Source organism: Salvelinus fontinalis, chromosome 23 (assembly GCF_029448725.1).
Source record: "Salvelinus fontinalis isolate EN_2023a chromosome 23, ASM2944872v1, whole genome shotgun sequence".
Classification (NCBI taxonomy): Eukaryota; Metazoa; Chordata; class Actinopteri; order Salmoniformes; family Salmonidae; genus Salvelinus; species Salvelinus fontinalis.
The window spans coordinates 44484043-44501916 of NC_074687.1; the positions used below are offsets into that span (position 1 = coordinate 44484043).

The 17874-nt window shown below is 44.1% G+C and overlaps 1 protein-coding gene across 3 annotated transcripts in view; it reads right to left on the reverse strand.

The window, feature by feature from the left end:
* Positions 1 to 17874, reverse strand: part of LOC129821387 (inactive dipeptidyl peptidase 10-like) — a 314370-nt gene that overhangs the window by 101018 nt on the left and 195478 nt on the right. For all 3 annotated transcript variants that reach the window (XM_055879015.1, XM_055879016.1, XM_055879017.1), the window contains exon 5: positions 17753 to 17827. In XM_055879015.1, coding sequence (XP_055734990.1) covers positions 17753 to 17827 — 75 coding nt within the window. The remainder of the gene's footprint in view (positions 1 to 17752; positions 17828 to 17874) is intronic.

A 17874-nucleotide genomic window follows, 5' to 3' on the forward strand; every position in this document is an offset into this window, starting at 1 on the left:
ATCTCTGTACACCAATGCCTCGCAAAGAAGGGTACCTATTGGTAGACAGGTAAAAAAAACAAAATAAACATTGACTATCTCTTTGAGCATGGTCAAGTTATTAATTACACTTTGGATGGTGCATCAATACACCTAGTAACTACAAAGAGACAGGCATCCGTCCTAACTCAGTTGTCGGAGTTGAAGAAAACCACTCAGGGATTTCACCATGAGACCAATGGTGACTTTACAACAGTTAGAGAGTTTAATGGCTGTGATAGGCAAAAAAATAGGATGGATCAACAACATTGTAGTTACTCCACAATACTAATCTAAATGACATATTGAAAAGAAGGAAGCCTCTACAGAATAAAACACATTTCCAAAACCTGCATCCTGTTTGCAATAAGGCACTAAGGTAAAACTACAAAAATATGGCAAAGAAACATACTTCATGTCCTGAATACAAACCGTTATGTTTGGGGAAATCCAACAAATCCAAATGAGTACCACTGTTCTTTTTTAAATGCAATTTTTTCCCAATTTCGTGAATACAATCTTGTCTCACCGCTGTAACTCCCCAATGGGCTCGGAAGAGGCGAAGGTCGAGTCATGCGTCGTCCGAAACATAACCCGCCAAACCGCGGTCCATAACAACCACTCGCTTAACCCGGAAGCCAGCTGCACGAATGTGTCAGAGGAAACACCGTTCAACTGGCGACCGAAGACAGCTTGCAGGCGCCCGGACAGCCAAAAGGAGTCGTTAAAGCACGATGATGGGACTCCCGGTCATGGCCAGTTGTGACACAGCCTGGGATTTTAGGGACGCCACAACACTGCGATGCTGTGCCTTATACCGCTGTGCCACTCGGGATGCTCCACTCTTCATATTTTCAACCATGGTGGTGGCTGCATCATGTTATGGGTATGCTGGTCATCGGCAAGGACTACGGAGATTTTTAGGATAAGTAGAAACCGAATAGAGCTAAGCACAGGCAAAATCCTAGAGGAAAAGCTTGTTCAGTCTACTTTTCAACGGACACTGGGAGACAAATTCCCCTTTTAGCAGGACAATAACTTAAAACATAAAAAGCCAAATATACACTAGAGTTGCTGAAAAAGAAGACATTGAATGTTCCTGAGTGGCCTAGTTACTGTTTTGAATAAAATCATCTTGATAATCTATGTCAAGACTTGAAAATGGCTGTCTAGCAATGATCACCAATCAACTTGAAAGAGCTTGAAGTATTTTTTTAAGACTAATGTGCAAATATTGTACAATCAAGGTGTGTAAAGTTCTTAGAGACTTACCAATAAAGATTCACAGCTGTAGTGTGTGCAAAAGGTGACACTAACATGTACTGGCTCAGGGGTGTGAAAACTTACAGTACCAGTCAAAAGTTTGGACACACCTACTCATTCCAGGATTTTTCTTAATGTTTTTCTATATTCTACAATGTAGAATAATAGTGAAGACATCAAAACAATGAAATAACACATATGGAATGTAATAACTGAAAAAAGTGTTAATGAAAAACACCAAATAAACAAATATTTTATATTTGAGATTCTTCAAAGTAGCCACCCTTGGTCTTGATGACAGCTTTGCACACTCTTGGCATTCTCTCAACCAGTGTCATGAGGTAGTCACCTGGAATGCATGTCAATTTACAGTTTTGCATTGTGAAAAGTTCATTTGTGGAATTTCTTTCCTTCTTAATGTGTTTGAGCCAATCAGTTGTGTTGTGACAAGGTAGGGTGGTATACCGAAGACATCCCTATTTGGTAATAGAACAAGTACATATTATGGCAAGAACAGCTGAAATAAGCAAAGAGAAATGACAGTCATAATTACTTTCAGACATGAAGGTCAGTCAATTCGGAAAATGTCAAATTTATTCAAGTGCAGTCGCAAAATCCATCAAGCGCTATGATGAAACTGACTCTCATGAGGACCTCCACAGGAAAGGAAGACCCGGAGATACCTCTGCTGCAGAGGATAAGTTCATCAGAGTTACCGGCCTCAGAAATTTTTGCCCAAATAAATACTTCACAGAGTTCAAGTAACAGACACATCTCAACATCAACTGTTCAGAGGAGACTTTATTTTATTTTATTTTATTTCACCTTTATTTAACCAGGTAGGCAAATTGAGAACACGTTCTCATTTACAATTGCGACCTGGCCAAGATAAAGCAAAGCAGTTCGACACATACAACAACACATAGTTACACATGGAGTAAAACAAACATACAGTCAATAATACAGTGAAAAATAAGTCTATATACAATATGAGCAAGTGAGGTGAGATAAGGGAGGTGAAGGCAAACAAAATATATAAATAAATAAAAATATAAAAAGGCCATGGTGGCGAAGTAAATACAATATAGCAAGTAAAAAAAAAAGTAAAAAAAGTAGAGATAGTAGAGATAGAAAAAAGTAGAGATAGAAATAATGGGGTGCAAAGGAGCAAAATAAATAAATAAATAAATAAATACAGTAGGTAAAGAGGTAGTTGTTTGGGCTAAATTATAGATGGGCTATGTACAGGTGCAGTAATCTATGAGCTGCTCTGACAGCTGGTGCTTAAAGCTAGTAAGGGAGATAAGTGTTTCCAGTTTCAGAGATTTTTGTAGTTCGTTCCAGTCATTGGCAGCAGAGAACTGGAAGGAGAGGCGGCCAAAGGAAGAATTGGTTTTGGGGGTGACCAGAGAGATATACCTGCTGGAGCGCGTGCTACAGGTAGGTGCTGCTATGGTGACCAGCGAGCTGAGATAAGGGGGGACTTTACCTAGCAGGGTCTTGTAGATGACCTGGAGCCAGTGGGTTTGACGACGAGTATGAAGCGAGGGCCAGCCAACGAGAGTGTACAGGTCGCAGTGGTGGGTAGTATATGGGGCTTTGGTGACAAAACGGATGGCACTGTGATAGACTGCATCCAATTTATTGAGTAGGGTTTTGGAGGCTATTTTGTAAATGACATCACCGAAGTCGAGGATTGGTAGGATGGTCAGTTTTACAAGGGTATGTTTGGCAGCATGAGTGAAGGATGCTTTGTTGCGGAATAGGAAGCCAATTCTAGATTTAACTTTGGATTGGAGATGTTTGATGTGAGTCTGGAAGGAGAGTTTACAGTCTAACCAGACACCTAGGTATTTGTAGTTGTCCACATATTCTAAGTCAGAGCCGTCCAGAGTAGTGATGTTGGACAGGCGGGCAGGTGCAGGCAGCGATCGGTTGAAGAGCATGCATTTAGTTTTACTTGTATTTAAGAGCAAATGGAGGCCACGGAAGGAGAGTTGTATGGCATTGAAGCTCGCCTGGAGGGTTGTTAACACAGTGTCAAAAGAAGGGCCAGAAGTATACAGAATAGTGTCGTCTGCGTAGAGATGGATCAGAGAATCACCAGCAGCAAGAGCGACATCATTGATGTATACAGAGAAGAGAGTCGGTCCAAGAATTGAACCCTGTGGCACCCCCATAGAGACTGACAGAGGCCCGGACAACAGACCCTCCGATTTGACACACTGAACTCGATCAGAGAAGTAGTTGATGAACCAGGCGAGGCAATCATTAGAGAAACCAAGGTTGTCGAGTCTGCCGATGAGGATGTGGTGATTGACAGAGTCAAAAGCCTTGGCCAGGTCAATGAATACGGCTGCACAGTATTGTTTCCTATCGATGGCGGTTAAGATATCGTTTATGACCTTGAGCGTGGCTGAGGTGCACCCATGGCCAGCTCTGAAACCAGATTGCATAGTGGAGAAGGTATGGTGGGATTCGAAATGGTCGGTAATCTGTTTGTTGACTTGGCTTTCGAAGACCTTAGAAAGGCAGGGTAGGATAGATATAGGTCTGTAGCTGTTAGGGTCAAGAGTGTCCCCCCCTTTGAAGAGGGGGATAACCGCAGCTGCTTTCCAATCTTTGGGAATCTCAGACGACACGAAAGAGAGGTTGAAAAGGCTAGTAATAGGGGTGGCAACAATTTCAGCAGATAGTTTTAGAAAGAAAGGGTCCAGATTATCTAGCCCGGCTGATTTGTAAGGGTCCAGATTTTGCAGCTCTTTCAGAACATCAGCTGACTGTATTTGGGAGAAAGAGAAATGGGGAAGGCTTGGGCGAGTAGCAGAGGGGAGGGCAGTGCTGTTGACCGGGGTAGGGGCAGCCAGGTGGAAAGCATGGCCAGCCGTAGAAAAATGCTTATTGAAATTCTCAATTATAGTGGATTTGTCGGTGGTGACAGTGTTTCCTATCTTCAGTGCAGTTGGAAGCTGGGAGGAGGTGTTCTTATTCTCCATGGACTTTACGGTGTCCCAGAACTTTTTTGAATTTGTGTTGCAGGAAGCAAATTTCTGCTTGAAAAAGCTAGCCTTGGCTTTTCTAACTGCCTGTGTATATTGGTTTCTAGCTTCCCTGAAAAGTTGCATATCACGGGGGCTGTTCGATGCTAATGCAGAACGCCATAGGATGTTTTTCTGTTGGTTAAGGGCAGTCAGGTCAGGAGAGAACCAAGGGCTATATCTGTTCCTGGTTCTAAATTTCTTGAATGGGGCATGCTTATTCAAGATGGTGAGGAAGGCATTTAAAAAAAATATCCAGGCATCCTCTACTGACGGGATGAGATCAATATCCTTCCAGGATACATCGGCCAGGTCGATCAGAAAGGCCTGCTCGCTGAAGTGTTTCAGGGAGCGTTTGATAGTGATGAGTGGAGGTCGTTTGACCGCTGACCCATTACGGATGCAGGCAATGAGGCAGTGATCGCTAAGATCTTGGTTGAAAACAGCAGAGGTGTATTTGGAGGGCAAGTTGGTTAGGATGATATCTATGAGGGTGCCGTGTTTACGGAATTAGGGTGGTACCTGGTAGGTTCATTGATAATTTGTGTGAGATTGAGGGCATCAAGCTTAGATTGTAGGATGGCTGGGGTGTTAAGCATGTTCCAATTTAGGTTGCCTAGCAGCACGAGCTCTGAAGATAGATGGGGGGCAATCAGTTCACATATGGTGTCCAGAGCACAGCTGGGGGCAGAGGGTGGTCTATAGCAGGCGGCAAAGGTGAGAGACTTGTTTTTAGAGAGGTGGATTTTTAAAAGTAGAAGTTCAAATTGTTTGGGAACAGACCTGGATAGTAAAACAGAACTCTGCAGGCAATCTTTGCAGTAGATTGCAACACCGCCCCATTTGGCCGTTCTATCTTGTCTGAAAATCTTGTAGTTGGGGATGAAAATGTCAGAATTTTTGGTGGTCTTTCTAAGCCAGGATTCAGACACGGCTAAAACATCCGGGTTGGCAGAGTGAGCTAAAGCAGTGAACAAAACAAACTTAGGGAGGAGGCTTCTAATGTTAACATGCATGAAACCAAGGCTATTACGGTTTCAGAAGTCATCAAAAGAGAGCGCCTGGGGAATAGGAGTGGAGCTAGGTACTGCAGGGCCTGGATTCACCTCTACATCACCAGAGGAACAGAGGAGGAGTAGGATAAGGGTACGGCTAAAAGCTATGAGAATTGGTCGTCTAGAGCATCTAGAACAGAGAGTAAAAGGACGTTTCTGGGGGCGATAAAATAGCTTCAAGGAATAATGTACAGACAAAGGTATGGTAGGATGTGAATACAGTGGAGGTAAACCTAGGTATTGAGTGATGATGAGAGAGATATTGTCTCTAGAAACATCATTGAAACCAGGTGATGTCATCGCATATGTGGGTGGTGGAAATGAAAGGTTGGATATGGTATAGTGAGCAGGGCTAGAGGCCCTACAGTGAAATAAGCCAATAAACACTAACCAGAACAGCAGTGGACAAGGCATATTTACATTAAGGAGAGGCATGCTTAATCGAGTGATCAATAAGGGTCCAGTGAGTAGAGGTTGGTTGGGGTCACGGCGATCCAGACAGCTGGCCGGGAAGATGGCTATCGGTAGCAAGATAGCATAGGATGGAGGTGTCACGCCCTGGCCTTAGTATTATTGGTTTTCTTTATTATTTTAGTTAGGTCAGGGTGTGACATGGGGAATGTTTATGTTTTGTTGTTTTGGGTGTTTATTTGGTAAAGGGGTTAATGGGTGTAGTATATGGTTTTGTGTTGAGTGTAGATGTTTAGCATTGTCTATGGTGGTTAGTTATCTAGGAGAGTCTATGGTTGCCTGAATGAGTTCCCAATTAGAGACAGCTGATTTCGGTTGTCTCTGATTGGGAGCCTTATTTAGGGTAGCCATAGGCTCTCGTTGGTGGTGGGTAATTGTCTATGTAAGAACGTTTGTAGCCAGTGTGTGTAAGTGCACAACGTTTGTAGCTTCACGGTCGTTTTGTTATTTTGTTGTTTTGTTAAAGTGTTTTTGTGTCGTGTTCATCTTCGTGTTATAATAAAAGAAGATGGCGTATTTTCCAACTGCTGCATTTTGGTCCGTTAATCCGCCACACGATCGTGACAGAATTACCCACCATAGGACCAAGCGGCATGGAAGGCGGCAACAGGACCTAACCACAAAGGATTTCTGGACATGGGAGGAGATACTGGATGGTAAGGGGCCTTGGGATCAACCTGGAGAATATCGCCTCCCTCGTGAAGAGCTGGAGGCAGCGAAAGCCGAGAGGAGGCGATATGAGGAGGCAGCACGGAGACAAGGCTGGAAGCCCGTGAGTACAACCCAAAAATTTCTTGGGGGGGGCCTTAAAGGGAGTGTGGCGAAGTCAGGTAGGAAACCTGCGCCTACTCCCTGTACTTACCGTGGAGAGCGAGAGTACGGGCAGACACCGTGTTACGCAGTAGAGCGCACGGTGTCTCCTGTACGCGTGCATAGCCCGGTTCGGTACATTGCAGCTCCACGTATCGGCCGGGCTAGACTGAGCGTTGAGCCATATGTCATGAAGCCGGCCCAACGCATCTGGTCACCAGTGCGTCTCCTCGGGCCGGCGTACATGGCACCAGCCTTACGCATGGTGTCCCCGGTTCGCCTACATAGGCTGGTGCGGGTTATTCCACCTCCCCGCACTGGTCAGGCGACGGGCAGCATAGAACCAGGTAAGGTTGGGCAGGCTCGGCGTTCAAGGGAGCCAGTACGCCTGCACGGTCCGGTATTTCCGGCGCCACCTCCCCGCCCCAATCCAGTACCACCAGTGCCTCCTCCGCGCACTAGCTATATGGTGCGTGTCTCCAGCCCTTTACCACCAGTGTCTAAACCACGCACCAAGCCTCCTGTGTGTCCCCAGAGTCCTGTGCGTCCTGTTGCTGCTCCCCGCACTAGCCCTGAGATGCGTGTCCCCAGCCCGGTGCCACCAGTCCCGGCACCACGCACCAGGCCTACAGTGCGCCTCAGCCGGCAGGAGTCTGCCGTCTGCACTGCAATGACTGAACTGCCCGTCTGCCAAGCGCCATCTGAGCCATCCGTCTCCCCAGCGCCATCTGAGCCATCCGTCTCCCCAGCGCCATCTGAGCCATCCGTCTGCAATGAGCCTGCAAAGCCGCCCGTCTGCCATGAGCCTGCAAAGCCGCCCGTCTGCCATGAGCCCACTGAGCCGTCCGCCAGACAGGAGCCGCTAGAGCCGCCAGCCAGACAGGAGCCGCTAGAGCCGTCCGTCAGACAGGATCTGCCAGAGCCGCCAACCAGACAGGATCTGCCAGAGCCGCCAACCAGACAGGATCTGCCAGAGCCGCCAACCAGACAGGAGCAGCCAGATCAGTCAGCCAGCCATGAGCAGCCAGATCCGTCAGCTAGCCATGAGCAGCCAGATCCGTCAGCTAGCCATGAGCAGCCAGATCCGTCAGCTAGCCATGAGCAGCCAGATCCGTCAGTTAGCCATGAGCAGCCAGATCCGTCAGCTAGCCATGAGCAGCCAGATCCGTCAGCTAGCCATGAGCAGCCAGATTCGTCAGCTAGCCATGAGCAGCCAGATCCGTCAGCTAGCCATGAGCAGCCAGATCCGTCAGCTAGCCATGAGCAGCCAGATCCGTCAGCTAGCCATGAGCAGCCAGATCCGTCAGCCAGCCATGAGCAGCCAGATCCGTCAGCCAGCCATGAGCAGCCAGATCCGTCAGCCAGCCATGAGCAGCCAGATCAGTCAGCCAGCCATGAGCAGCCAGATCAGTTAGCCAGCCATGAGCAGCCAGATCCGTTAGCCAGCCATGAGCAGCCAGATCTGTCAGCCAGCCATGGGCCGTCCCTCAGTCCGGAGCTGCAGTCCCTCAGTCCGGAGCTGCAGTCCCTCAGTCCGGAGCTGCCATTCCTCAGTCCGGAGCTGCCCCTTACCCTGGTGCTGCCCCTTACCCTGGTGCTGCCCCTTACCCTGGTACTGCCCCTGACCCTGGTACTGTCCCTGACCCTAGTACTGCCCCTGACCCTGGTACTGCCTCTTACCCTGGTACTGCCCCTTAGTCCGGAACTGCCCCTGAATGCAATGGGGTTAAGGTGGGGGGGGGTCGTTTGGAGGAAGCCTAGGAGGTGTTTAGGTACTGTGGTGACGTGGGGACCGCGACCAGAGCCGGAGCCGCCACCGTGGAAGGAAGCCCACCCAGACCCTCCCCTAGACTGTGTATGGTGCGCCCGGAGTTCGCGCCTCAAGGGGGGGGTTATGTCACGCCCTGGCCTTAGTATTATTGGTTTTCTTTATTATTTTAGTTAGGTCAGGGTGTGACATGGGGAATGTTTATGTTTTGTTGTTTTGGGTGTTTATTTGGTAAAGGGGTTAATGGGTGTAGTATATGGTTTTGTGTTGAGTGTAGATGTTTAGCATTGTCTATGGTGGTTAGTTATCTAGGAGAGTCTATGGTTGCCTGAATGAGTTCCCAATTAGAGACAGCTGATTTCGGTTGTCTCTGATTGGGAGCCTTATTTAGGGTAGCCATAGGCTCTCATTGGTGGTGGGTAATTGTCTATGTAAGAACGTTTGTAGCCAGTGTGTGTAAGTGCACAACGTTTGTAGCTTCACGGTCGTTTTGTTATTTTGTTGTTTTGTTAAAGTGTTTTTGTGTCGTGTTCATCTTCGTGTTATAATAAAAGAAGATGGCGTATTTTCCAACTGCTGCATTTTGGTCCGTTAATCCGCCACACGATCGTGACAGGAGGTCTATTTTTAGACACCTCGTGCGTTTCCGTCGGTAGATTAGTGGGGTTCCGTGTCTTGTAGAGGGGATCAATCCAATTGGCAAAATAGATATAGTGACCCAAGAAAAAATAAAATAAATAAATAAATAAATAAATAATAATAAAAAAAAAATCTTTTTTTTTTGTCCGAAATACTTATCAAGATAGCAGCCGATAAGACAGCTAACGATTAGCGGGCCCCAGGTGAGCGTTCAGGTAACGTCGCGACGGAGGTGCCAGTTGGATAACTCCCTCGGGCAGATAACGTCGGCAGTCAATCGTGAAGGCCCGGTGGGGCTCCGTATCTGCAGCAAAAAAAAAAACCCGGGTCCGGATAGGTGACTGTAGCCCAGGAATGGCTGATGGTACTCCTCAACTGGCTAGCTCCGGAATAATTTAAGTTTGCTCCGGGATCGACGTAAGCCAATAGTCACACGGTTTGCAGCTAGCTAGCTGCGAAATCAAGGTGCAAATGTCCAGAGCCTGCGGCTGAAATCCGGGGAAACTGAGAGAAAAAAAAGGCCCGGTATGCTCCGGTCCGAGTCGCATTGCACAAAAGTGCCGGTAGATTATCGAGCTAAAGGAATAGCTGATGACCACAAAACGTGGGCAGCTGAAACACCAACGCTAGCCAGCAAGCCGGCTAACTTCTGGGCAGCTTCAAATTAGCTTTCGGCTAGCTTTCGGCTAACTTCTGGTTAGCTTCCTGGCTAACTTCTGATTAGCCCCTGGTTAGCTTCACTGTGGATTTTCAGATTTGAGGTAAATAATACTTTTTTGTTGTAATTGGTGAGGCGGGTTGCAGGAAAGCTTTTGTAGTTGAGTTCTTGGATAATAAAAAAATATAAAAGATATGCGAAGAAGGTGTAAATATATATATACAGGACAAGACAGTACGAGGACAAAAATGACGTCTGAACTGCTAAGCCATCTTGGAATCAAAAAAAAAACTACGTGAATCAGACCTTCATGGTTGAACTGCTGCAAAGAAACCACTACTAAAGGACACCAATAAGAAGAAGAAACTTGCTTGGGCCAAGAAACACGAGCAATGGACATTAGACGGGAGGAAATCTGTCCTTTGGTCTGATGAGTTCAAATTTGAGATGTTTGTTTCCAACCGCCGTGTCTTTGTGAGACGCAGAGTAGGAGTGGTTCCCTCCACATGTGTGGTTCCCACCGTGAAGCAAGGAGAAGGAGGTGTGATGGTGTAGGGGTGTTTTGCTGGTGACACTGTCTGTGATTCATTTAGAATTCAAGGCACACTTAACCTACATGGCTACCACAGCATTCTGCAGTGATACGCCATCCCATCTGGTTTGTGCTTAGTGGGATTATCATTTGCTTTTCAACAGGACAATGACCAGACACACCTCCAGGCTGTGTAAGGGCTATTTTGATCAAGAAGGAGAGTGATGGAGTGCTGCCTCTGTCACGCCTTGACCATAGTAAGCTGTTTTTCTCTGTGTTGGTTGGGTCGTGATAGTGACTAGGGTGGGTCATCTAGGTGTCTGTATGTTTATGTTGGCCTGATATGGTTCCCAATCAGAGACAGCTGTTTATCGTTGTCTCTGATTGGGGATCATATTTAGGTAGCCATTCTCCATTGTTAGTGGTGAGATCTTGTCTACAGTAAGTAGCCTTTGTGCACTCCAGTAGCGTCACGTTTCATTTGTGCTTTTGTTGTTTTGTTTAGTGAGTTTCTCTTTATTAAAATGATGTGGAACTCTATGCACGCTGTGCCTTGGTCTCATCATTACAACGATCGTGACAGCCTCAGATGACATGGCCTCCACAATCACCCGATCTTAACTAAATTGAAATGGTTTGGAATGAGTTGGACCGCAGAGTGAAAGAAAAGCAGCCAACGTGTGCTCAGCATATGTGGAAACTCCTTCAAGACTGTTGGAAAAGCATTACAGGTGAAGCTGGTTGAGAGAATGCAAAGTGTGCAAAGCTGTCATCAAGACAAAGGGTGGCTAATTTGAAGATTACATTTTGATTTGTTTAACACTTTTTTGGTTACTACATGATTCCATATGTGTTGTTACAGAATTGTTATGTCTTCACTATTATTCCACAATGTAGAAAATAGTACAAATAAAGAAAAACCCTTGAATGACTAGGTGTGTCCAAACTTTTGACTGGTACTGTATGTAAATGAGATATTTCTGTAATTCATTTTCAATACATTTGCAAACAATTGTAAATAAATGCTTTCACTTTGTTTTGGGGTAGTGTGTGTAGATGGGTGACATTTTTTAAATTTTAAATCCATTTTGATTTCAGGCTGTAATACAACAAAATGTTGAATAAGTCAAGGGGTATGAATACTTTCTGAAGACACTGTACATGAAAAACAAAACACAATCATTAAAACAGACACATTTTTGATTAAAAGGTCCCCTAACAGCCATCTGAAATGCCTTAGCGGCACAATTTCCTCCTATTCTAAAGTGCTCTAGAGATCATTCCACATGTAAGGTAAAAAATAATTGTAAAAAAAACAATCAGGTGTATAAATCTATAATTTAACGATGAAGTAGGTAAAGCGGAAGTTTATGCAGGAGGGCTTTATAAACAAAACGAGTACAAATCATAGATCTAAAATACTTCACAGGGCCTGCCTATTTTCTGATACAGAATGCAGTGATGTGCACTAAACCAATCGCCATAATAAAACGTAGTGGGCTAATGGCTTCAATATAGTGGCAGCTGCATTCCTATAGACAATATCTCCATCTCCATAGTTTATAACTGGTATGAACGTCGACTGAATTATTTGTTTTCTGCTATTTAATGAAAGGCATGACCTATAAAATAATAACATCTATAAAATACGCTGATTTTAATTCTTAATTTCTTAACTAACTCATCAACATACTTTTTTGAAAGATAGCTTTTCGTCGATACAGACGCCCCGATATTTATAAGCGGGGACATGATCAATGAAGGCACCATCCAATGTACATATGCATAAATCATCAGACACATTTGTACATGATTTGCAGAAAAACATATACTTGGAGAATAACATATATATCTGTTTGAGCAGAAAGGAGTCTTAAAACAGGGATGCCACGGCAGAGGATGGATAGCTGGAATTAAAAAGGCCTTCTTCACTCGGAAAGAACGCACTTCGCCACAGTGAATTATGCATAGCGCCCGAGGAAGGCGGAAGGGCTCGATGGAGGTGGCAACGACGGACGGCGGTGGGGGCTGTTATAATGGCGAGATTGATGAGTATTCGTTCCTCACTGCTGAAATAGTGTTGAAAAGCTAAGACGAGTGATGTCAGAGTGAGGGGAGGGTGGAGAGTATACCTCCGATGGCTTTGACAAATGTATCCGCTCCCTCTGTTGCTATTAGCTGCTGAGAAACAGAGACGCAGGTAGGGGTTAAACATCTGTGAAAACACATCCTTTGTTAGGAGGCAAAAGTGTTAAGATGCGTTGTCTCTTTAAAACAAATTCGAGGTAAGCATTTGGAACTGGAGGTAATGAGCTTTTGTGAAATATCAACGGAAGAACCACAGACTCTCGTTCCCTGTGATGGCAAATTACTGTTTACAAAAAGAGGAATGGACACAGTGACTTTTACTTGAACCCTATTGACACCCTCCAGTTGGAGTTTTACTTCCGAACACACATTGACCTTTGGCAAAACATTTTTTACTGCTTGTGGGATACAACTTTGACCTTCTTGCTCTCTCTGAGGTGCTCCTTCTATCTAGCTTTGATTACATTTCCTACTCTGTATATCATGATACAAATGACTAATATCAACTCTCAGTTTCCATATCATGTGTACAGTTAGAGGACAATTTCCAAATGTTTCAAATTGTTTCCCCTCCCCACATTCCTTCAAGAGCTGAGAAGCTCACATGGGCACATGATCTTTGTGGTCAGCATGGTGATTTTATCAAAAACAAGGAGGCTGACATTTTCAACTCCCTTTGCACTCAAATTTGAGCTGCAGGGTCGATGATGAATATGAGTGGTACACTCAGCTCTGGGGACATGGACGTTTTATCAAACACAACTAAGCACACTGCAAAAGTTGAGAATAAAACCACACAGAGGGAACAGCCTCTGCCTGAACCAATGAAAAGCCCATGTCACATTAATGACAATTTCCATCACCACGTTCCTCCATTTCTGTCACGATCGTCGAAAGGAGCGGACCAAGGCGCAGCGTGCGTATAGTTCCACATATTGTATTTCAAAGTAAACCTTAACAAAAACAACAAAGAAAAAATGAACGTCCAGTACAGAGAGCACTGTACTGGACGACAAGGATAATCAGCTGCCTCTAATTGGGAACCATACAAATACCAACATAGAAATAGAAACGCTAGAAACCCCCCTAGTCACGCTCTGACCTATACCCATAGAGAACCCAGAGGGCTCTCTATGGTTAGGGCGTGACAATTTCAAATATCATCTGATGATTAAGTTTAGGTGGTTTAGGTGGTCTTCTATACTGCCTCAGAGAAGAGTACACTGGACCAGTTAATGGAGCAATGCATACTAAGGTTTACAATGGGTGCTTTCAGCCTCTGGGTAAAATATGATACAAAATATTTTTCGTCCTCTACATTTTTGGGTCTGCTCGTACATGTGAATATTCTGACATAGTAATAACATGTTTAATACTATCATTTACTGTGTTATACAGTAGGATAGTAGAATTACCATGTGAACGTTTGTTGTTGTAGCTAATCACTAGGTCTGTGACGATACCTGTATCACAATGTGTTTTCCATGTCAAAAATTAAAACACGAAGCGTACCCGCTGTACGCAAAATATTGTGTTCTATAGCTTGGAAAATAAATAAATCTGTCTCTGGGTGACAACATATTGATGTTTGTTTCCAACATTAGGGCTGTTTCCCTAAAGAAGTTAAATCTGCTTCGTCTTTTGTTTCCTTCCCACGATACTAATGAGTATTGTGATACTGGTATCGTCCCAGCCCTACTAATGTTCTGTCTAAAAAACATGTGCCTCGTCAGCATTGAGGAAATAAAGGCCTAGTTTACTCCCCTTATTTGGGACATGACCACACTTAATGCACGACTTTGCTCAAGCTGTACTGAAAGGGTTACAGAGGAGCCTTAATCAAATACAGCAAGGAAACTTAAGCAACTCCTAGGACCATCGGAGCAGAGAGAGCCAGTGAAGCAGTTTCCCAGCACTGTCACCCCAAAACAAGTTAAATTGCGATTCCAGCCCCACTGGGATCCATTTGTAAGCGAAGGGGGGGGAAAGACGAAAACTCCCCAGTTTGGGAATTATTTTAGGCTATAAGCCACTCCAGAAGTTTCTGTGCAAGGAACGTAAGAGCCGTCTGAACCCCTACGAGGATCAAAGCAAAGTGATCCCTGAAGCTACCGGTGTCATGTACTTTTTTGCTAACTTGTCATATTTTGTGCACAGTGTCCGCCCAGTGTGGATGACAGGATCACTGCGACCCTCTCAGTACAGCAGTCAGTATGGGTCCCTCAGGTTACCACAGCAAATCTGGGCCCTCACAGCACATTGGCTCCCTCAGATTTACTATAATAGCATGGGCCCTCAAGGTGCCAGCACCGTGAAGGCACTTCAGTCTCAAAGGTCTACCCAATCTAGACCCATTTAGAGGGCTTGGGAATATGGATACGGTGATAACAGTGTTTATGGCCCCAGGTGCTGCTTTTGGCCTGTTAAAACACACACCATTGGGCTATTTGGGTTCCCGTGACCCCCGAATGGTCCTGATGAGATAGCTCGAATAGATTCTCCTTCTTCCTCTTCCTTCGCATCACATCTTTGATTCCCGCCAGCATTTGTTAATTTGAGGGAAGCGAGCCACTGAATATAAAGACTACTTCATCAATGTTAGCCAATGTTTTATCCATCACGAGGATGTTTCGGACTTAAATAGTTTTCTCCTTGCAAAGCAAGTGAGAAGCAACTGAATTCTTAATCTATTTCCTTCACCAAAATGTCAGAAACACAATTGCGATGTGATAGGCTATTTGTGGTTTAACAATGTGAGACAAAATAATTGTGCAGTTGTCTATTTGATTTAGATCTGTCATCAAAACAAAATAAAACACAATTTCCTCACAGAGCGATTTAATGATTGTAGAGGACACCCAAATAGCATATCATCTACGTCATGTCAAGTAAACAATGGACTCCATTATTATACTCCACGGGTAAACATAAATCCTGTTTATACACCTTTGTTTGGTGAGGTACTCCACCCACTCCAACCTGATTAGCTTGAGTCTATTAGCACATGTTCATTGCAAACACAATGCCCTGGATCAACATAGACTTGACTAGAGGATTTACAAAATGCAAGAGCATGACAAGACGTTCACCAGCAAAGAAAACAGAGCCGATTATCATAATTGACAAACACACACAGAGATTATGAGTGTTTATCAAGTTTAATCGCTCTCGGACACCTCAGTAATGAGATAATGGCATGTAATCCTTCGAGCTAGGTGAGACTACCAGAGATGTCTTCAATGCACTCGGTCAACAACAAAAAGAATTTGGAGAATTGATGTCTATAACACATGTTGTAGTTATTAACAGTCAGCATAGATTACTTTTGAAGAGTGAGAACATACAGGATCTCTTGCGTCTAATGAAGATTAGTTTGATGTTGGTGGTGGACTTACTTGTTCAAATGCCACAACATTATTCCGTGCTTCCTTCTCATTCCATCATGCTGTACCAGTATTGCCCTGTTTGCTCAACTAAACAATTTCCCAAGGGTCCAGAGGTTGTTTTCATACAGTAGATGCCCAAAGGGGTTCTGAACATAGAATTATATAATGAACAAATGACAGCCTCTTTACATATCTTTCACAATCAATTCTGAGCTTGTCCCTCTATAACATACAACATACCACTACACGGCAAAAGAAAAGGGATTGCACAGTGAACTGAACTTATTTTTAGCCAGCACAAGAATCACAGGAATTATGCAAATAAATTAAGGTTAATCTCATTGTCGGTAATCCTCATAGTTGATCCCTTCCAGAGTAGAGGGTGTAATTTGCATATCTAATTTCGCATCTACACGTTTCTGATGGAAACAGGGCCACTGCTATATTAATTAATGAACGTGACCTGTCAATTGCATGCAACTAAATGTTTTATCACTTGTCATTCCGCCCCCAAGCACCGTGAATTATACTGTACATACAGACTCAGTCACATCAACTAAATGTTTTTAAGTTATTAAAAAACGTAATTTCTATTCAGCTTACTCTGCTGAAGGTAGATTTTTTTTAAATTGTTTTTAATATCTGTGTTTTTGCATGTCTATTGAGTGATTGATTGATTAATTCATCTTATGCTACACAAAGAAAACGAATCCAATCATTTAGTAATATGTTTTTGCACCAGTTACTGAAATGTTTGTTCCAGTTTAAATGGCTTAGGTAGTCTCCTCACACTAATCATTAACCCTGGCAGTCATTAGGAATGCAGATTGCAGGTGAATAAAAATTCCAACTGTTGGGTATCCTAACTAGCTGGATTCCAGTAGGAATTACACATCAATTTCCAAGACAAAATAATGTGATTTGCAAGTAGGGATGCAAACTTGTTTTCCAATATCCCAGTTGGAAGATTCCTGGAAATCCTCCAACCAGGATCTTTTTTAATTTTTAATTTTGCAACCCTACTTGCAGGCCTGATGTGGCCTGTAAACCATGAGTTTCAGGCTACTGTATTAGGGTAAAGCTAGGCCTCAAAATAAGGCCTTATGAGATATGTAACGTATTGTCATAAAGAACACAATTATAATGATAATATTTTCCTAGGAACTCACTGGGTGGCCAAAGGACTGAAAATGTATGAATTCAACAACTATGTCTTTGTCACTAACAAATACAGTTATGGGTGGTGACTCTACAATTCACTCGAAAAGACAAGGCACACTTCGAAATTAGATTTGGAGGCGTGGCTTAGTGCTGATACAACTCAAATCCGGACCCCTTACGGAGTCACAGTGACTTCGTCGGTTTGAGTAACAACTGCAACATCACTTTAAGTAACTGTATTCAGATATATTAAGCGCAACGGGTTTCCTCAAAAGTTTTGAGTAATGACAGCACATTGGTGTTTACAGTCTTGAGGCCCCCACGCTAACTCATTTTTTTTCATTGAGGCTAAAAATGGACCAGCCCACTTGTTTGCCCAAATGCCAGATGGCCAGTCCGCCCCTGTACACACGGAATGGTGTGGGTGTTTGGTCAACAGTCCCACTGTATAGTTGGCTGACTTCAAGATGTGTGTCTTGTTGTGCACAAGCTTGTATGGTACTCTCGTCTGCATATATTTAAGATTGAGTTTGTTGATTTGATGGAGTTAGTGTGTTCCAGAATGTGTGAGAGACAGAGCGTATGGGAGGGAGAGAGAGAGAGAGAGAGAGAGAGAGAGAGAGAGAGAGAGAGAGAGAGAGACTGAGAGAGAGAGAGAGAGAGAGAGAGAGAGAGAGAGAGAGAGAGAGAGAGAGAGAGGAAGAGAGCGAGCATAATTGTGTTTTGTACTGTAGGCTACTCTACCAGTCCAATTATCTGCAAAAGCAATTACTTTTCATATTTTATGAATAATGAGGGTATGTGAGTTTTTCACAACAGCAGGACAAAGAACGAGAGTAAGAGCAGGAAAGTAAGAGCAGCTTACCTGTTTAACATCATAGGCAAAGAGCACATATTTCAAGTCCGGGGAAACAGAGTACTTTGCAACGTTGAAATTGACCTAGAAGACAAAAAAGACAGAAATAGAGAGTATCAGTTTGCTGACAT